At 56.3% G+C, this 17438-nt stretch overlaps 4 protein-coding genes across 4 annotated transcripts; 1 reads left to right on the forward strand and 3 right to left on the reverse strand.

Moving 5' to 3' along the window:
* Positions 1-1038: 1038 nt before the first annotated feature.
* Positions 1039-2883, reverse strand: EsH8_II_000802 (uncharacterized protein; the record flags this gene model as incomplete). The annotated part of the gene is made up of 3 exons (XM_083264100.1): positions 1039-2357; positions 2421-2718; positions 2824-2883. The coding sequence occupies 3 exons, from the start codon at positions 2881-2883 to the stop codon at positions 1039-1041; spliced, it is 1677 nt and encodes a 558-aa protein (XP_083121422.1).
* Positions 2884-5951: 3068 nt separating this feature from the next.
* EsH8_II_000803 (ras family-domain-containing protein) lies at positions 5952-7061 on the reverse strand (the record flags this gene model as incomplete). The annotated part of the gene is made up of 5 exons (XM_083264101.1): positions 5952-6110; positions 6236-6370; positions 6454-6651; positions 6825-6852; positions 6994-7061. The coding sequence occupies 5 exons, from the start codon at positions 7059-7061 to the stop codon at positions 5952-5954; spliced, it is 588 nt and encodes a 195-aa protein (XP_083121423.1).
* Positions 7062-10885: 3824 nt separating this feature from the next.
* On the forward strand, positions 10886-12123 carry EsH8_II_000804 (KOW motif domain-containing protein; the record flags this gene model as incomplete). Its single annotated transcript, XM_083264102.1, has 2 exons — positions 10886-11323; positions 11410-12123. 2 exons carry the CDS (start codon positions 10886-10888, stop codon positions 12121-12123), a joined length of 1152 nt encoding a protein of 383 aa, XP_083121424.1.
* Positions 12124-12384: 261 nt separating this feature from the next.
* Positions 12385-16761, reverse strand: EsH8_II_000805 (Elongator subunit IKI3; the record flags this gene model as incomplete). The annotated part of the gene is made up of 5 exons (XM_083264103.1): positions 12385-14065; positions 14127-14469; positions 14525-15310; positions 15363-16312; positions 16571-16761. The coding sequence occupies 5 exons, from the start codon at positions 16759-16761 to the stop codon at positions 12385-12387; spliced, it is 3951 nt and encodes a 1316-aa protein (XP_083121425.1).
* Positions 16762-17438: the final 677 nt, after the last annotated feature.

A 17438-nucleotide genomic window follows, 5' to 3' on the forward strand; every position in this document is an offset into this window, starting at 1 on the left:
CGAATGAGACTCAAACACCCGAAACGAAGAATTCCACGGTCATGGTTGCCGAATAAAGCCACGCAAGATAAGCTTAAGAGGAGAGTAAATAAATGAGAGCACCGAGACAACCACCCATGGGCTGCTATTGTTAAGAGTGGGACGTCTGGCAAGAAGATCACTGGTCAACAGGACCTTCTCACAGCATCAGCACCCGATGAAGTTTCGAGTTGTTGCTGTTAATACTCTTTTGCACATTTCTGCTTTGTTCACCGGAGCATGGTATGGAACGGTATATCAGGTTTAACTTTTCGGTCTTCGACAACCCTTCTCAGGCCAAAGTTGCACCCAACCATGGGCGTCACTTATACATCTCCCGTCCACCAGGATGCTATCTCCGCTTGCCTCTCTCCCATATCATAAAACGGCAAGCTTGAAGCATCCTGAATTCTCACAATGCTCCAGACTATGCCGCAAACTTCTGTCCCCGTCAGACAAGTCCAGACAGCTGTAGCACCCGGCAATCACACCACAAGCGTACATCCCTGACCGACGTCCCCAGTAGCAATGGCACCGAAACTCGCTCACCGCATCCGAAAATGCTTCTGCATGTTCATCGGGAAGCTCTTCAGCAGTAGGCGGTCCCAAAACAACCGTCTGGCGAAGAGATCCGTAGACCACCCGGAGCCCGACGGTTCCTCGAAATCTGGTCCTCATCCCAATAATAGCATTGAAAGCCGTGGTCTATATTCGCAACGTAACAGCCCTATTAGCACTCCGATTGTCATAGTGGAAGACGTAGACGGCAACCAGACCCGCGCAACCGGGCTAGAGGAGTCTCCTTCCCGAGAGCCTAGCGTCAGGTCGACAAGATCCACCTCCTCGCGGTACAACTCTAGCGTTGAGCAGGAAGAAGGCCGGGGCAGTGGGTATATCAGCGACGATGAATGGGCCTCCCAAATCTCGTCGGATGACGAGGCTGACACCACCAGCGACGAGAGTGCGCGTGGAGGCGTTCAACACAACGCTCCGCTCGCATAAGTGACCGCCGCCTCAGACTCAATTGCCCAGGTCATGATATCGGGCGTGGGCAGCGAGGGCAAAGGGCGGTATACAATGCCCACACAGCGGGCACCGCACTGTTTCATGGTGGTCCTCCCACGAGTCACCGGCGTCAAAGTTTCCAAGTTCTGCCTCTTCAAACGAGTCATCTGAGACCTGTTCATCATCCTCAACAACCGTCGTGTCAATCTTCCACTGCCGGAGCACGTCGTCCTGCTTCTTGAACATCACGGAGATGTCTCGACCGACGCCCGGGCCGGCCTCGCTGCCGCTGGCAGCCATGTTAGCAACGCAGACGTTCATCAGCTGCAGATTCCACTGGTGGTTTGCCGGGTAGAATTTCTTCATCGTGTGGAGTAGTGTTTCGGACGTAAGTCTCTCGGCTATCGATTCGGGGGACTCCTTCAGGTTGAAAATGAAATTGGGAAGAGGCTGGGAGCGGGAAATGCGTTGGAAGTTCGGCGTCGACTCGGCTGGCCAAGACCGGATGGACAGCCGCAGCGTCTTGGGATGGGCGATCCACCTCTGACCCCCTGGATCTAGCGAATCGTCGTCCGTCAAGAGATCTGTCCGCATCCGCCTCACCAGAGATGCACATATCTTCCGGAGCTCGCTCTCAATCTGACTCATTGTTTCCAGTCCCTTGAAGGTGTCTTCGATACTGATCTGTGACGGTATATCGCTCGCGTCCTTGATGTCCGTCTCATCGACGCCGTGCAGGAGGCCCCATACCCTCTCGCCAACACCGCGCTCGGAACCAGCGCCGCCCAGGAGCTTCTCCAAGGTATCCGGTGTCGTATCTGCATGGACACGTACGTTCTGAACTTTCAGGGGCGAGTTTTCCCTGTCCGCATCGTCGGGTCCAAGAGGCGCCGAGAGGAAACGAGATTCTAACACGCGCGACATCTTGAATCCAATACCGGGTACCTTCCTGACCGAGTGTGCGTCCATGAAATCCGCAACAACGGCGTCATCAAGTGACATCAAAGTCGTCTGATTGCGTGGCTTGTTCACGCTTCCGACTAGCTTGCTGAGGAGTTTGTTCGTTGACACTCCAACAGAGGACGTGAAGCCAAAATCTTCCTCTAGCTTCGTCCGTAGATGAAAAGCCAGGTGACTCCCCAGCAGCAGGCGAACGTACGTAGAACTCTCAAGGTCTCCCGGCTCAGGCGTCGCTCCGTACACGCACCCAGCAATTTTAGTCAAATCGCACGTGAAGCCCTTCTCCGGATCATGTTTTGAGAGATGGAAGAACGACTCGGACAGCGACGCCCTGTTGAGGCAAAACATGTTGTAGTTGACAATGTCGGTAACATCTGTCCTTTGTTAGCCAAATTTTGCTCCTCCACCAAGAAGATGGATAGGGGCAGCACACACACCCATGAAAACCTCGTCAAAACCCAGCCTCTCGGCCTTGTTGTTCCACGAGTAACCCCTCATGAACCCGAAGAGGGTCTTGCTCATGTCCCGAAACGGCGTCAGGTCCTCGCCCTCGATGATGACAAGATCCGGACAAATCTTCTTGGCGTCCGTGATGAGCATGAGCTTCTTGACGCCTCGCTTGCGGGCGACGTAGTTGCACGTCGCCAGGATGCTCTTCTGCTTCACGCCCAGCGGCAGTGCCTTGAGCCGCGGGTCCCGGTTCTCATATACCGAGGCGTAGAAGCAGTCATAGTCCTGACGTGGTTGTTAGCAGTTGGGCACGCCATGGCCGCGAGCCTCGTCAATTTTTAAGACGGTGAACGGGAGAGCCAAGTGAAAACCGAGTGAGCTTCGACGTACAAAGTGGAGAATGATCCGGTCATCTTTCCTCCTGGGAGCCCGTCTTCTGGGCAATTCCATGGTTCCTCTGGCTTTTTGCCTTTTTTGGTGAGAACAACAAGGGGTGATGGATGAATACGTGACCCCCCACCGCCTCCGGCGCTTGATCGGTGTAGGATCCGGGGTGGTGTGGGATGTAGCGGCGCAATGACCGCGGGCGCGGGCGCGGGAAACAGTTGCTTATCTCATGTCCCGAGTCACCCGACCGACAGCCCACACCGGGGTCCGCTTCCGAAGGGGAAGGGCGAGGAGAGGTACCTTTGTCTGTCCACTTGCGCTACACGCTACTTTTGGCAAGGTGCATAAGAAAAAAATGAAGGATGAACCTTCCCGAGCGGGTAACGATCGAAAGAAATGCCCGAACGAGGTCGCTTTTCTTCGGGGCTTCTTTCGTTGCAGATATCTCTCCACCAGTCCCAGTGCCTTTTGCTGATTCTGCAGAGCGCCGTTTGCAGAAACAACCCTTATCGATTCTCGTCCACATGCCGCGGATGCCCAGACATTCCCGCCTTACTTTGGGATGGCTAGATAGGTACATTTTTGCTGAACACTGTTACTGAGGAACAAGGCACCCTCACGCCTCTGCTCACCACTGATACGTATGCCGGACAGTTGAATCTACCATCCACCAGTGTATCTCCCCTCTAAACTTCATGCTACTCCTCCACCCACACGCCGCGCGCCCGCCCACTCCAGGCTCACACACACAAACAAAACGATTCACTCCAAGGCCCATCCCGAACGTATGACAACTAACCAAGCCCGCCCCAAGGTTAAGAAAGGAGGGGGGGGCCTTTTCTGGACAGCACCACCCGCTCCGTAACCCACCACTTAATTAACCAGTGCCTAACGCCCCCAAGGCGTCTTGTGAGACTTGGACCTACCCCTCCTCTCAGCCAACGAGAAGGCGTCCATCTCGCATGACAACCCATCGGTAAGCTCAATCAAGCCCACCCCCTCCCCCCACCCTCTACGGCAACGAGTAGGGGACGTTCGCAGGCAAAGGGAGAGAGGGTCACAAGTGGTAGCTCCTGCGTTGGTCACAGGTGAACAGGCACATCAGCCAGGCCATGGCCGCCTCGTGGGCGCGGGCGCGGGCGCGGACTGTGAAAGCAAACTGAGAGGAATAAAAACCACCCCGCTTTCCACCATCTTTTCCTCTTTGACTCCTTCAGTTCCCCCGTCTCATCCTCTTCCATACCACTTTTTACAAAGCAGCCCAAGAAACCGCCCCAAGTCCCAACTTCAACAACCGCAACCATGCAGCCCCTCATCAACACCCACGACTCTTCCTGCCCCAAGTGCGGCGCCGCCAGCCAGACCGGCAAGACCTGCTCGTCCTGCGGAGCTGTAAGCCTCACTCACCCCGGGTCCCCCCTCCTCTTGCCTTGACCTCACCTTCCTGGCCTTCGGCCCTCTCCGACCCTCCATTCCTATCTGACTACACGTGCTGACCGTCCGCCCCTCCTCTCCAATACAGACCTGCCCCGCCTAAGCACCTCTCAACTTTGACTATACCGCCCGCCGCCATGTCACCTGACCTGTACTGAAAGATGGGAGTCGAGATGAGACGTTATGGTTGGAAATCGTATCTACGATTTGAGAGAGCGAAGGAGGACTGGACGAGAAACCCCTCACACTCCTTCAAGTGATTCATACATCTATCTACCCATCCTCTCTAGTCAAACGCACGGGCAGACGGGAGACGATGGGGAACAACATTCACTGTTCTGAAACGTAACTTTAGCTTATCTCGAGTTTACCTTTATTCCGTGTTAGCCAGACAGCTAGCCGGACGGAGAGGGAGAGGGAGAGGCAGGGAGGGGAACCGCGCTCCCGTTCGCTTCAACAACCCGAAATCAGCATGATAGCAAATGAAAACCAATCAGCCACCCCCCCAAAATTATTTGATGTTGTTTCCTCATGCCCGATGTAGCATCGCGTGATGTACTATCCAAAGCTGTTGTTTTTGCCGAACAGGGCCATTCCCTCCCTCATGGGGCGGGGCATCGTAATCAACGTGACACCGCCCAACCTTGGAGCCGTGGCTACCCCATATGCCCATTCGCCTGCCAACGTGCAATCGGCCGTCTTTAGAATCATTGCTGTCATGTGCCTATTGATAGGGTATAACGGGCCAGGGACTCTATATAACGGCCCGCTTTCAAAAATACCAACACTATATCTGTGTTGCCTGGGTTACTTCATCTCAAGCATCACGGCACGGCATTGTCGATTTAAGCAGTGGTGCCTGGTTGGGACATCTTTTCGTCTCGTCTTTTGCCATCCTTGACACGTGAGTATGACGGTGGTGACGAAATGTCCAGACCCATGGACAATATCAGCCCTGGTCAAGTCGATCGTCGTTCCAATGAACGTGGAGACATCACTGTACAAGGGACGTTAGGATTCAGTTTGAGTTATCAAAGACCTGGATTGAGAGAATCGACAAGAGAGAAGAAAACGCGGCCCAGAAGCAACACTTGTCCATCTCCGCCGTCTAAAGCTGCGAGGCGTCCAAAGAGAAGAAACACGAAAGATTTATGATGTAGCCGGGCTTCGTCGCAACACTGCGGCCAGACACGCCATTTCCACAGCTTTAAAATCAACCGTTGCCGTTCCGCCGTTCCCGAAGTCGCCAAACAACTCACTGTCCATCGCCACCCAGCAGCTGCGGGTTACGCCAGCCACTAAGCCCTTTCCTCCCCCGCGACCATGAGAGAGACAACCGTGGTTGAACTCAGCCTCCTCGTAGCTTCTTGTAGGGTCGTGGCCAGCTGTCGCCTCTCCCAATCACCGTTCGGTAGGGAAAGAAATGGATTCAGTAAAAGACCCCCGCAGAACCAGACACGGTGACACGCCGATAATGTGGTGCCATGGTTGTTATAAGACACAATGTTGAGCAAAACTCCAAATTCCGAGAACCTATGCAGGCAGATATTGCCCCCGCCTTCGAGACCGCCACCACAAGCCCTCTCTCATCCGAATAGTTGGGAAAAGACAATGGTGACCGGGACCTTGATGATTACAATGGGGGTTTGTGGTCGAAGAGGGAGAAAAGGGGTTGGGAAGTACACCCAGAGGGGTATTTAGAGAACCATGCACTTGTGCTTCTTGCCGCTGCTCCGGTTGCGAGAGAGCAGAGCGGCGCGGGTAGCGTGCTCGAACACCTCGCGGACACCCTCGTTCGTCTTGGCGGAGCACTCGAGGTACTTGTAGGCGCCAATCTTCTTGCGGACCTCCTCACCCTGGACGGATTGTTAGCATGCGTAGAATGACAAAGAAATGAGACCGGGAGGCCGTCAGGCATCCAGCATCGCCAGATGCCCGAGGCGGGCTGGTAACCCGGGTGTGCAGATGAAGATAAGCTTACCTCTTCAGGGGAGACGGGCTTCTGGCTGGTCTTACGCAGCTCTTCAATCGTCTTGGCGTCGTAGCGGAGATCCTTCTTGCAGCCGACAAGAATGATGGGCAGACCCTGGCAGAAATGCAGGACCTCGGAGATCCACTATGGGAAGAAGAGCACGTGTTAGCGAAAGTTGGCTTATCAGACGCGGCCAGTGGTGGTGCCGGGGAAGAAAAAGAACGTACCTTCTCCTGAACGTTGTCCAGGGAGTCGGGGGAGTCGACAGCGAAGCAGATCAGGATGACGTGGGAGTCGGGGTAGGAAAGGGGACGGAGACGGTCGTAATCCTCCTGGCCAGCCGTATCCCAAAGGGCCAGCTCGACGTGCTTGCCATCAACCTCGACATCGGCGACGTAGTTCTCGAAGACGGTGGGGACGTAGACCTGGATTAGTTGTCAGAATATTCGTGGATCGGAGACGGATTCATGAAAGGTGGGTGTGGCATCGGCATCGGAGGGCTGGATTGTTGATGGATTGATGCATCTCAGCCTGGCTTCGTGTCGGGGAAACAGGAGGCGGCAGGCCGCGTCGGCGTGTGAGAAAAAGGTAATCTTACCTCAGGGAATGTGCCCTTGGAGAAGACGCTGATGACAGGTCAGCGTGATGAAGTTTTGAACGATGCGAGATAGCATTGTGTGTATATTTTTTCGTCGATGCGACGATGCAAGATTGGTACTCGCTGGGGGCAATCGAAGGGGTAGGGAGAGGGAGAGGCAGATACTCACATCAACAAGCAGGTTTTACCGCAGGCACCGTCGCCGACGATGACGAGCTTTCGGCGGATCTCAGCCATGGTGTCTGTAATGTGAGAGAGAGTGAGCGACGGAGGGCGGATTGAGTTGTGGACGGTTGGTGAGGTTGAGCTTGTTGGCGGAGAAGATGGAGAAGAAAGAGCTGCGTCGGAAGGGGGAGTCTGAAGGTGGAAGAGAATGGGATGGGTAGAAGTAAGGTAAGGTGGTAGTAGGTGGAGTTCACTTGACGACGACGTGCAAGCAACAGCAGGGCAGATTGTGTTGGGGCGGGGGGTGTCAGAAGAGCGGGAGGGAAAAGAAGGGAACCAGCGAGAGCGAGACCTGGCAGCAACACAAGAGACAAAGATTTGGGGGGAGCAGGACAGGGTGCAGGGCGCAGGCGTAGGCGCAGACAGGCCTAGGTAAGTGACTAAGGTAGGGGAGGTAAGGCAGGCAAGGTAGGGTATCCGTAGGTAGGGTACCTTGGAAAGGTGCAGGTTGCAGGTGCAGATAGGTGCAGGACAGACAGATGGTCTGGGCTTTTTTAGGGACTTTTGACTTCTCCCGTCTACTTTTTTTTTGAGACCGGCTGGCTGCTGGCTGGCCGGTTATGAAGAGAAAGAGGACGAGAACGAGAGAGAGCAAGAGAGGCAGAGGGAAGGAGGGAGGGGGAGAGAGAGACTGGGAAACCGAGAGCAATGGACTGGTTGGCGTTTGGCGTAGGTACCTTTGATTGCGAGGTGAGGTGAGAAGAGATGGCGGAGCCCGGAGGTGTTGTTGTGCTGATAGCGTACTCCCTGGTAAGGTATCTTAAATCAGGCACCTGGGGCTGTGTGTGTCTGGTTAGTGGTGTGTGCTTGCCAGCTGAACGAGAGAGCGACGGTAACGGTGACGGGATGGGACTGGATGGATTCACTTGTTGACCCGTCTGGCTTGACCGATGACTGGACTGGAGAGAGACGAGACGGGGGCTGTCCGACCAGCCAGTGAATGTGATTGAGGGAGCCAGGCTAGATGCCGCGTCCTTGTTTTTTTTTCTTTCCCTTTCTCTTTCCCAGGTAAGTTTTGATGATCAAGTATCTTTTGGCTGTAAACACCACGCGTTCGGTACTTGCGTTGCCCCGGTTGGCAGGTGAGTGCGCGTTGCGTCCTTATTATTAAGGTAGGGAGCGTTGTCCTGAGGCAGCCAAACAAGGCGAATGGAATTGCGAGTTGGATGGAAGGGGCCGTTACGGATACAGGGGGCGGGGTGGCTTCTGGGGGGGGAGGGGAGGTGGGTTCTCGCTCACTCACCTCTCAATTGGGTGGCAACTTCCACTAGAGTCCCCCTGTCTTGCTGACCTTGTGAGAATCTCGCCCACTGAACAACAGCGGATATGCACTATGACGGGCCTGTTTCTGCTGCACAGCGAGGTGTGGAAGGCAGGGCCGGAGGATGGGCCAACAGTGCTGACTTGCCACAGGAACTGTAGGCGTCGGCGGGAGAAGGGCAGGTAATGGCGCTTCAGCCAAACCGGTCGGTAGAGTTGGCAAGCAGGATCAGGCAAAGAAGGTGAGAGGATGATGGCAGATGTGGGAGTGATGCGATAAGGCAGGGAAGCTACGCCGGTACTGATTGATCTGCAGTGACAATGTGTGTGGTAGTCGGACCTTCGCGATGAAGGGAATGGGTGACGAACAAAGCATCTTTAAATGCCGAGCTGACGTTGGTCTCGGGTATTCTCCAATGTACGTATATTTTTGTTCTTACTTCGTCCATGGATAACATGTAGCACCATGCGTCTTCTTCCGCCGCAGGCAGCCCTGCCTGTCCTATTCCTTGAGAATATGAAAGGACATGACATTTCGACAGGCATAAATCTAGGCACAGGCACAGGCAGATACGCGGTAGTAACAGGTGGCGGCGGCGGCCGCGGCATACGAGACACGCAGAAGTCCTGTATTATCTGGCCAGGGATCATGATGCCAGGCCCTCTGTCGTCCTATGCCTTTGACATCGACCCCTTTTACGCTGATGTTTTGCGAGGTCTCTTGGGGGAAGCATAAACCAAAAAGTCCATGTCGAGGAACCGACCATGAGCGTTGCCTCCAGGGTCCAAGCTTGGGCTGAAACCAGTTGCACAGTGGTAGAGTGGCTCAGTCAGATTATCATCCACGCATCCGCCGCAGGACTACTGTCGCCAGTGACAGCGACAGCCTGCCTAACAGCAGCCGCAGCCTCAGCCCGGGAACTGGTGCTGATTCCTGAGGGAGTCAAACTAAACCAGCTGTGACTTGGTACATCTTCACTAGCCTGATCTCACATCCTCCGCTGCGAGGCGAAGCCACGGACGCACTCGTCTGCCGCAACACCAGGACGTCCTAGATCCAGCCATGGTCATGCTTCTATTTCCATGATTCAAGACTCTTGCGGTCAAGGCTGCTAGGGGCTACCAACGCGACACACACTCAATACCGATACGCTGCCCTGCGCAATCCTATGGTGGTTGCTGGATCTGGAAAGCCTTAGCTTGCACAAGCTCCAAGCTATCCCTCCACGCTCCCCAGCCATTCGTGCATATGCGCCCACATGGAGAGGTACGTGGAGGAGGACTAGATGGTCATCAGGACCGTATCAAATGTTGCAAAACGCCGACGGTGGTCTAGTACCCCGGGATGACGCCTTGCTGGACGATGCTTGCGCCGCGCACTGCGGTAGCAAAGTCCTGGATCTAGGACTCAACCCCTGTCACTACATAGCTACCTACTTCTTGGCTCTGTGCGCCGGAACTGGAGACTCGGATGATGGACCGCTGCGCGTCTCCAATTGACGTGACAAGCCATTGACCGCGACTTTGAGTTTCAACGCCTGCGCTAACAGCTTCCATCATTCGACAACAATCATACGGGCATTTTTGAAGGAAAGAGCCATACGTACCTCGTTGAAGAGATTCCAAAAGGGTGTGCAAATGTCTCGGTCGCCAGCCACACCTGGAAACCCTATTCAATTTCCAATAACTGGGATAGGGGCACAACGGCACCTTCCTTCGCACCCTTGATCGGCGTACACTGTCCGAGGCACCATGTTCTCTAACACAATTGGTGTTGAATGCTCAGAGAGCAATACTGGCCCGACGCATACCGAGGTTATAGTCTCCTTGAACAATGCATGGAAGCCATCACCAGGAGTCATCGGCAACGACTAACGGAGCGTATATCCATTCATCCCCCCATCTCCGAGTCGCCATCCACTTCTCCCCTTTCCCATGGCTATTCTCGGACATGGCGCACGAGGGATCATCGTAGATCCTGCATAATGGCCCCGTCAGCCTTGGATAGCCTTGGACAATGGCCAACATTCTTATGCGGCTCCTCAGCGACGGGAGATTGCAGCAATGGTAGTTTCCAACTTCCACGTCGTCTTTTTTGCCAGCATCCAGCGCCCGGTTAGATTTCGCCATCGGAGCAAGCATCGACGTGAGCATGCGCTGTGTCTGTAAATGTCAGCCAAGTATCCCGGCGGATACTTACCGCCATCTCCCCTTGGCCGGGGGATGTGGGGGCGTGCATTCATCCATCAGTCCATCCTGGCGTGCCTGGCACCAAGAAAATGGGACGGTGACAAAAGTGGATCGATCGCGGCGGCTCGGCCTCTATGATTTTCCGTAGCATACACCCCTGGCCTGGCCGTAGCTGCAGGGATCGTGGAAGCTCCCGACCCGTCTGAAATTTCCAAATCACGAATTCAAGGACGTCGTCGACAGACCACCGCGGCTCCAGTTCTGCCGACGCCTACCTCCGACCCCGTTGCCGAACTCCACGAAAGTCGATAATCTCTAGCGATTAACCCCCCCAACTCGAAAGGGACCGATTCCACCCCCAATTGGCGGCTAGCCATCTGCCAACGATGCAGAAACTCATCAAACGCACGGCCCAGGCCGAGAAGCAGGTTGCCCGCCGCCTCAAGAAGCGCTCCCGCGTGGAAAACGGCCAGGAGAAGGCCCAGCGCTTCAGAGAACAGCGCCAGCAGCTCACGGAGCTCAACAATGATGTCAAGGCCGCCCGTATCTCCCGCTCCGAGAAATGGGGTCTGGGCCCCATGGCCCCGCGCCGCGACATCTTCGACACCTACGGCGCTCTCGAGACCAACCGCCAGGGTCGCTCAACGCCCCTCAAGCCCGAGGAGATTGAGGCACGCTGCGCCTGGGCAGGCGGCTGCCAGTACCTCAACATCGCCGTCAAGGATCGCGTAGTCCTCCTCGAGGGCCCTGATAAGGGCAAGATCGACAGGATCGCGAGCATTAACCCAGAGTATGGCACCGTACAGCTGGAGAACATCGCCAAGGTACGCTGCTGAGAGCTCTGCTTTTATGCCCAGAAGGAACGGCAACAAAATAGCAAGCTTGAAACTAACCGCTTCCCATCCTCTAGGTCACCGTCCACGTTCCCGATACTTTCCAATCCGTCCTCGACGCCCCCCCAACACAAAACGCCGCCATGAACATCCCCATCTCAGCCATTCGCCTCGTCCACCCCATCGTAGACCCTGCGACCGGTGTCGCCCGCGATGTCGTAGTTCGCCAACTTGCCCGCGGCCCCGTCAAATGGTCCCGTCACACCGGCTGGCGCTCCTGGACCCGCTACATCCCCGGCGCCAACATCGCCATCCCCTGGCCCGAGCGCGATCTCCCGGCCCGCGAGGACCAGCCGGGAGACACTCTGCGTACGAACGTCGAGGAGGCGACCTTCGTCCCCACGCTTCTGCACCCGCCCATGCCCGAGTCCGTCATTGACGAGCTGCGTAACAAGTACTCGCGCTTCCGTACCCGTCACGAGGACGACTACATCCTCCGCAAGGAGGCCGAGGAGGCCGAGAAGAAGGCCCTCAAGAAGGCTTCATCAGACGCCCTCGCGTCCATGCGTACACCGCTACAGGAGCTCAACCGCCAGCAGCGTGAGGCCCGCCGCGCGCGCGGCGAGCCCGAGTTGACGGCTGATATGATGGCGAAGATCGGAGAGCTTATCGCGAGGAACAGGGCTGCTGTTGGGGGTTCTGCCGCGTCGTCTGCGCCTACACCGAACATCCTTGAGGGTGCTGCGTTGTCAGCGGAAGCAAGCAAGGAGAGTAGTCCCCCGCCTCAATGAGGAGAGCTTGCGGCGGGCGTGGATGTTGAGGTTGTATGAAATCCGAAAAAAGAGATGGGCGCGCGGGTGAGATATAGCATGTATGAACACCATTAGTAGAATCTCAAATGTGCAATATTGTACTTTTAGTCAAACACAAAAAAAGACTCGTCAAACAACCAGTCTATATTCTCTTTTATCTTGTTCTATTTTTTTGAAACCCCCCTGTTTGCCCTTTCATGCTTAAACAACACCGTATGTGTCTATGTGTCTACGCCGACTCTATGATCCCAACAGCGTCAGCTTCTGGAACGCCCCGAGAACAGGCGGCTCCAACTTCTTGGTCCTCGCATCCAGATGCTCCTGCAACACGGCGTCCGCACCAGACGGGTTCCACGTCTCCCCGTCGGGACCAACGACGGCCTCCTGTGCCTCCTCCTTGGCGGTGAACACCTCACGGACCGCCACCTTGCACCCCTCGACGACCTCGTCCATGAGAACCTCCACGGCACGCGCGCGCTCCGTCATGCCTCTCCTTACAAGCGCGAACACGAGCCGCCCGACCTCGTCCTTGGCGCCGCCCTCGACGCGCTCGACGAGCCTGCGGACGCTGTTGACAAGGTACTCCTCCTCGTAGACCGTTCCCTTGCGGCCCCTCGCGCGCTTCTTCTCCTCGCGCTTCCGGTTCTTGGATGTCGCACGCGAGACACCCGTGCCCACGGTCCCGACGCTGCCGTCTTTGCCCGTATACCGCGTGAACAAGCTCGCAGATGTGCTGATGCGGGAGGAAGCCGCGACGGAGACGTCATCGGGGATGTCGCCCGCGCCGCCGGGCCGCTCGCCTTCATAGAATGCGAGCGGGTCCTCGGCGGCCTTGCGGCGCAGCTCGGCGACGCGGGGCAGCTGTGACAGGAGCTGCGCTTTGCAGTCCGCGAGGAATTCGGTGCTGCTGCTCAGCGCCTCGACGAGGCCGGCGTCGAACGTGGTCGGGAGCAGGTCCGCGCGGCGCTCGCGGGCGATGAGGCGAAGGGCCTCGGCGAAGTGGTAGCCCTTGCAGAGGCACTTGATTGCCGTTTCCAGGGACGCGAGGTAGTCGACGTGGATCGTCGCCGCAGCGGCGTATTCCTTTCCTTCCCAGAGGGCGTCTGCCAGGTTCGAGGCAAGCTCTGCAAGCGCTTCCTCCGAGGGTGGGGGTGATTGCTGCTGTGCGGCGAAGAGACACTCGCGCCAGCAGGTGACGCCGGCCGCGCGGTAGCAGCTGGTAGCCTTGGCGAAGTTTTCAAGCGTCTCGTATGCGAGGCCAGCATCGCGGTGTTTGGAGTTGGATTCAAGGTAGCTCGCATACAGACCCGTGAGGGCCTGGTGGCGCGCCTGGTCGTACCTGTACAGGCCTAGGGCATCTTGGTAGAGAGCGTGCTTGGTGGTGTACTTCGCCAGCTCGTCGAAGGCGTCGAGGGCCTTGAGGTGGGAAAGCGCCTTAGTCCTGCGGTCGAGGTGGTCGTCGATTTCGAACTTGCGGCGCAGGTCCGGCAGGTTGTGGAGGTTCTGGATGAAGGGGAGGTACTCTCTCGGGTCACGCTGCGACTGCTGCGCAACGAGTAGGGCGAGGTCGAGGTTGTACAATCCCAGCGCGTTGTCGTATAGGCGGTTGACGTCGACGAGGAAGCAGATGTGCTCCACGGCGCGTTCGGCGACCTTCTCGTCTTCCTGCATCAGCTCGGCGACGAGGGTCAAGCCGTCGTCGAGGGCTGGCGGAACCTTGCAGACGTGGGCGGTGATGATGTTCTGCAGGTTCGTGCTCTTCTTGCTCTGTAGGCTCTTGAGGATGGCGTCGCAGATCTTGTTGACCTTGGACTTGTTAGATTGGTCCGCGGGTGCTTCGGGGGTCTCTGCTGATGGCTCGACGGTTGATCTAGCCGAACGCTTTGTGTCCTTGTACATGGTCTGAGAAACGTCCTCGTCCCTGATGAAAGTCAGCTTTCACCTACTGTCAGAAGACGAGTCATGAACACGCATGGGCTTACCTGAGAGATGAGAGGAACAGATCAATGTAGGAAACATCCCTGAGCTGGTCGAGGAAGATGCCCACGTTGGAGAGAAATTGGCTCGGTTGGTGATCGTAGAGAATGTTCATGTCGACTCTCTGCGTGCGGCAGAAGGCAAACGCCCTGCCGTAGTTCTTCTCGTCGACGAGCTGTCTGATGCCTGCAACGACCATGGCTCGAGGGAAGATGGTCTCGAGATTACCTCTCGGCATCTGCAGGACCAAGTTCATGTTAGTCGGTATCGCCGTCACGAGACGCGCACCACGTTCGATGCTTCGGCATCTCTCGTCGATCTCGGGGTCATCGCCAGGGACTTCCATCTCTGAAAAAACTGGTTAGCATCTCTAGATACGGTGGTGGGGATGTGGACGACTCACCTTCCGGGTCTACCAGGTGCACAAACTTGAGGAAGTGGTTGTTGGTCGTGAAAATGATATGCGCAGGGGTAACGACAAAGGACGTGCAGTTCTTCGCCAGCTGTCTAGAGTTGGCATAGAGGTGACCGTTCCTGGTCATTCCAATGCCAACACTCCTTCCGTTGATGTTCCGAACTTCGCACCACGGGAGCTGTGTTGACAGCTGAGTACTCAGCACCTCTGGAGTTTGCTTTCCTGACAGCTTGTACAGCTTGCCCGAGCGGTCCTGACCCCAAGCTTCGACCCCTGAATCACCCTCATAACTGAAAATTGACGATATCGTCTCCGACGGTCTGAGTTGGATGGATCCTGAAGCGCTAAGAGCGGACGCCTCAACGTCGTAGGTCTCAAGCTTCAAGCCCCCGTTAGAAACAAGGACTTGGCACTCAGTCCGCCCTGAGAATGCGACTTGCAGAGGAACTTTGGTAGAAACATCGGCTTCAAACTCAATCTTTGCCAGCTCCTTGGGCTTTGTTGACCGCGCTCCCTTCGTCTGCCACTCGTACACGTCAAGCCCCTTGCGGTGCAACACGGCCATGAACGAGTTGCTCGGGTCAAACACAACGTCAGTCACACAACTAGCAAACTCGATCTCGAAGAGGGCCATGGGAGGCGGCACGTTCGCCGTCCTGATAGGCGTCAACTTGACGGTCTGGCCGTCAATAACCGCAACGGCTCCATGGTCATTGGGGGGGCTGAGCGAGCCACGTGCGACGGTGAAGATGTATTCAGCCACATTCACAACGTCTGCGCTTCGGTCAGTACAACACAAACTAACTACCAAAAGGGGCAAACCAACCTGACGTAGCGGCGACGAAACGCAGCGGCTTCTCAGGATGCCATGCCAACCCTGCAAAGTCGGACGTCAACGACACCTCCTGCTTGAGATACCAGTGATAGTTGCCCGTAGTCCACAGCTGTATCCTATCACTCAGAACAACAGCCAAAACCGTCGAGTCAGAGTTCCACTCAAGCCGGATCTTCTCGTGTGCGCTCAGGGGCCCGTCGGCGCAGCGCAACGTAAATTGCCCATGCCGCAGTCCGTTCCTCTCAAAGAAGACGACATCTGTCCTGTCCTCGAGCCGCTGAATTCCAGCAATGAGGTTTCCAGAGGGTCTCCAGCTCAGACCTCCCTCGAGGTGATCGACAGGCTCGCTCACGCTGTCGAGGACACCCTCACGGGAATACACCCTCACGACCCTCCTCGCGCCGCCAGCCACAGAGTTGATGGCAACATACGCGCCGTCGCCCCTCCAGCTGATCGCCGCGCTGCCATCCTCGTTTACACTCGGAATACCCTCATCGACCTTTTCGGGAATCGTAGGGTCCCGCAGCGCCTTCGCTCCCTTCCCCTGGAACTGCGTCTCCTTCTTTCCCCATCCGACAGAGACATGCTTGGAGAGCTTCAGGTCATCCGCGGTCATGGCCACGTCGGCGATGGGATCGAACGTCCGGCCCATGAAGACGGCATTCCCTTCCTTGGTCACAATAACAAGTAGTTCCTCGTCGGGCGACCACCGCGCCGCGGCGATGCCGGCGTCGATGGACCCCACGATCTCGATCTGGACCTCCCCATCCTGGGAGTTGCCGCCAAAGCCGTCATCCTCTTGCACGGTGACGATGTCTCCGCCCTCGAGGATGACACAAGTAGTGAGTGTGTCACTGAAGTGGTGAAGGCTGACTACCCTGTCCGCGGGCAGGTCCGGGCTGGGGCTCGGCGCATCCCAGCTCGTGATGATGTGTGATTTACTACCGCGAGATCCATGTTAGTAATCCCTTCAAGTCCCCCAGTCTCGTTCAAGACCGCCACATACAAGCCACGCCACCACTACACAAAATCACAAAACGACGTCGAAACCAAGGAAAGGGGGTGGAAGACTCGAACTAGTCAAAATACAGAACAGGGAAACCAATACATGGGAATAATAGGAAAGGGCTCGAAAAGTAGCGCAACGAAACAGGGATGCAATCAGAAACGGCGGGAGTATAAGAAAAATGGCGCCACACATTTGCTGTTGCTGGTGGTGGTCCGACAGCCTCACCAGCTCAATGGTGGCTTTCGCTTCCGTCGGGCCAGTCGTGCAGAGAAGCTCGTCTTTGGCGGGGTCCCAGCAGCACGCCGAAGTGACGGTGACGCCTGCCTCGCCCTGTTGCTGCTGCTCCCAAGCGCTGAATCGAATGTTGCGCAGGTTCCGCATCTTGACTCTCGGGTGCTCAGATACCAGGCGTGCAAGCTCCCAAGCATAAAATTCTGGTGGTTGCGCCGAGGGGTTTATGCTCGGGGGTTCATGGGGCCGTTTCGGTCGCGAGAAAGTTGTGAGTCGTAATCTTCAGTAGGCTCTATCTTCGTCACTGCCCTTTTTTTTTCTTTTTTTTCTTCGCTGAAAATCTCAATGCGCCGCCCAAAGGCGGGACGACTAAGAAAGTACCCTACATAGTCCACGCGCCGTCAGGCATGTACTTTTGTACCTTGGCGGGGCCCAAGTCCTGCCTCCCCCCTCTTCCCTCCTCTCTCACCTCCCCCGGGGCCGCCTCGCGGGCGACGGACGTCTGTGAAATTCAGGAGCGGGGGGGACAGTCCGTGCAAGCCACACTTTCACTTGGTTCAGTTGATAGTCGCCTCTGGCATGCTTTTTAACTTGGCTAGTAGACCTAATAATTCACCTTCAGTCATCGAACGGAGCATATCGTAACGGCCAATTCCGACTCCCAAGCACCTCGAGCTGGAGCAGGCGTGTACCTCAAACCTCACAAGTCATATCGGGCATCTTGCTCAGGCTAGTCCGTGTGTAACACAGAAAGAACATGCCATTGAGCGGTTCCCTGAGCTCACGCGACGCAAATGCTTCTCGCATGAAGCAGGTCTCGCAACCTC

The sequence above is a fragment of the Colletotrichum jinshuiense genome, chromosome 2, assembly GCF_051148585.1.
Source record: "Colletotrichum jinshuiense chromosome 2, complete sequence".
Lineage (NCBI taxonomy): Eukaryota > Fungi > Ascomycota > Sordariomycetes > Glomerellales > Glomerellaceae > Colletotrichum > Colletotrichum jinshuiense.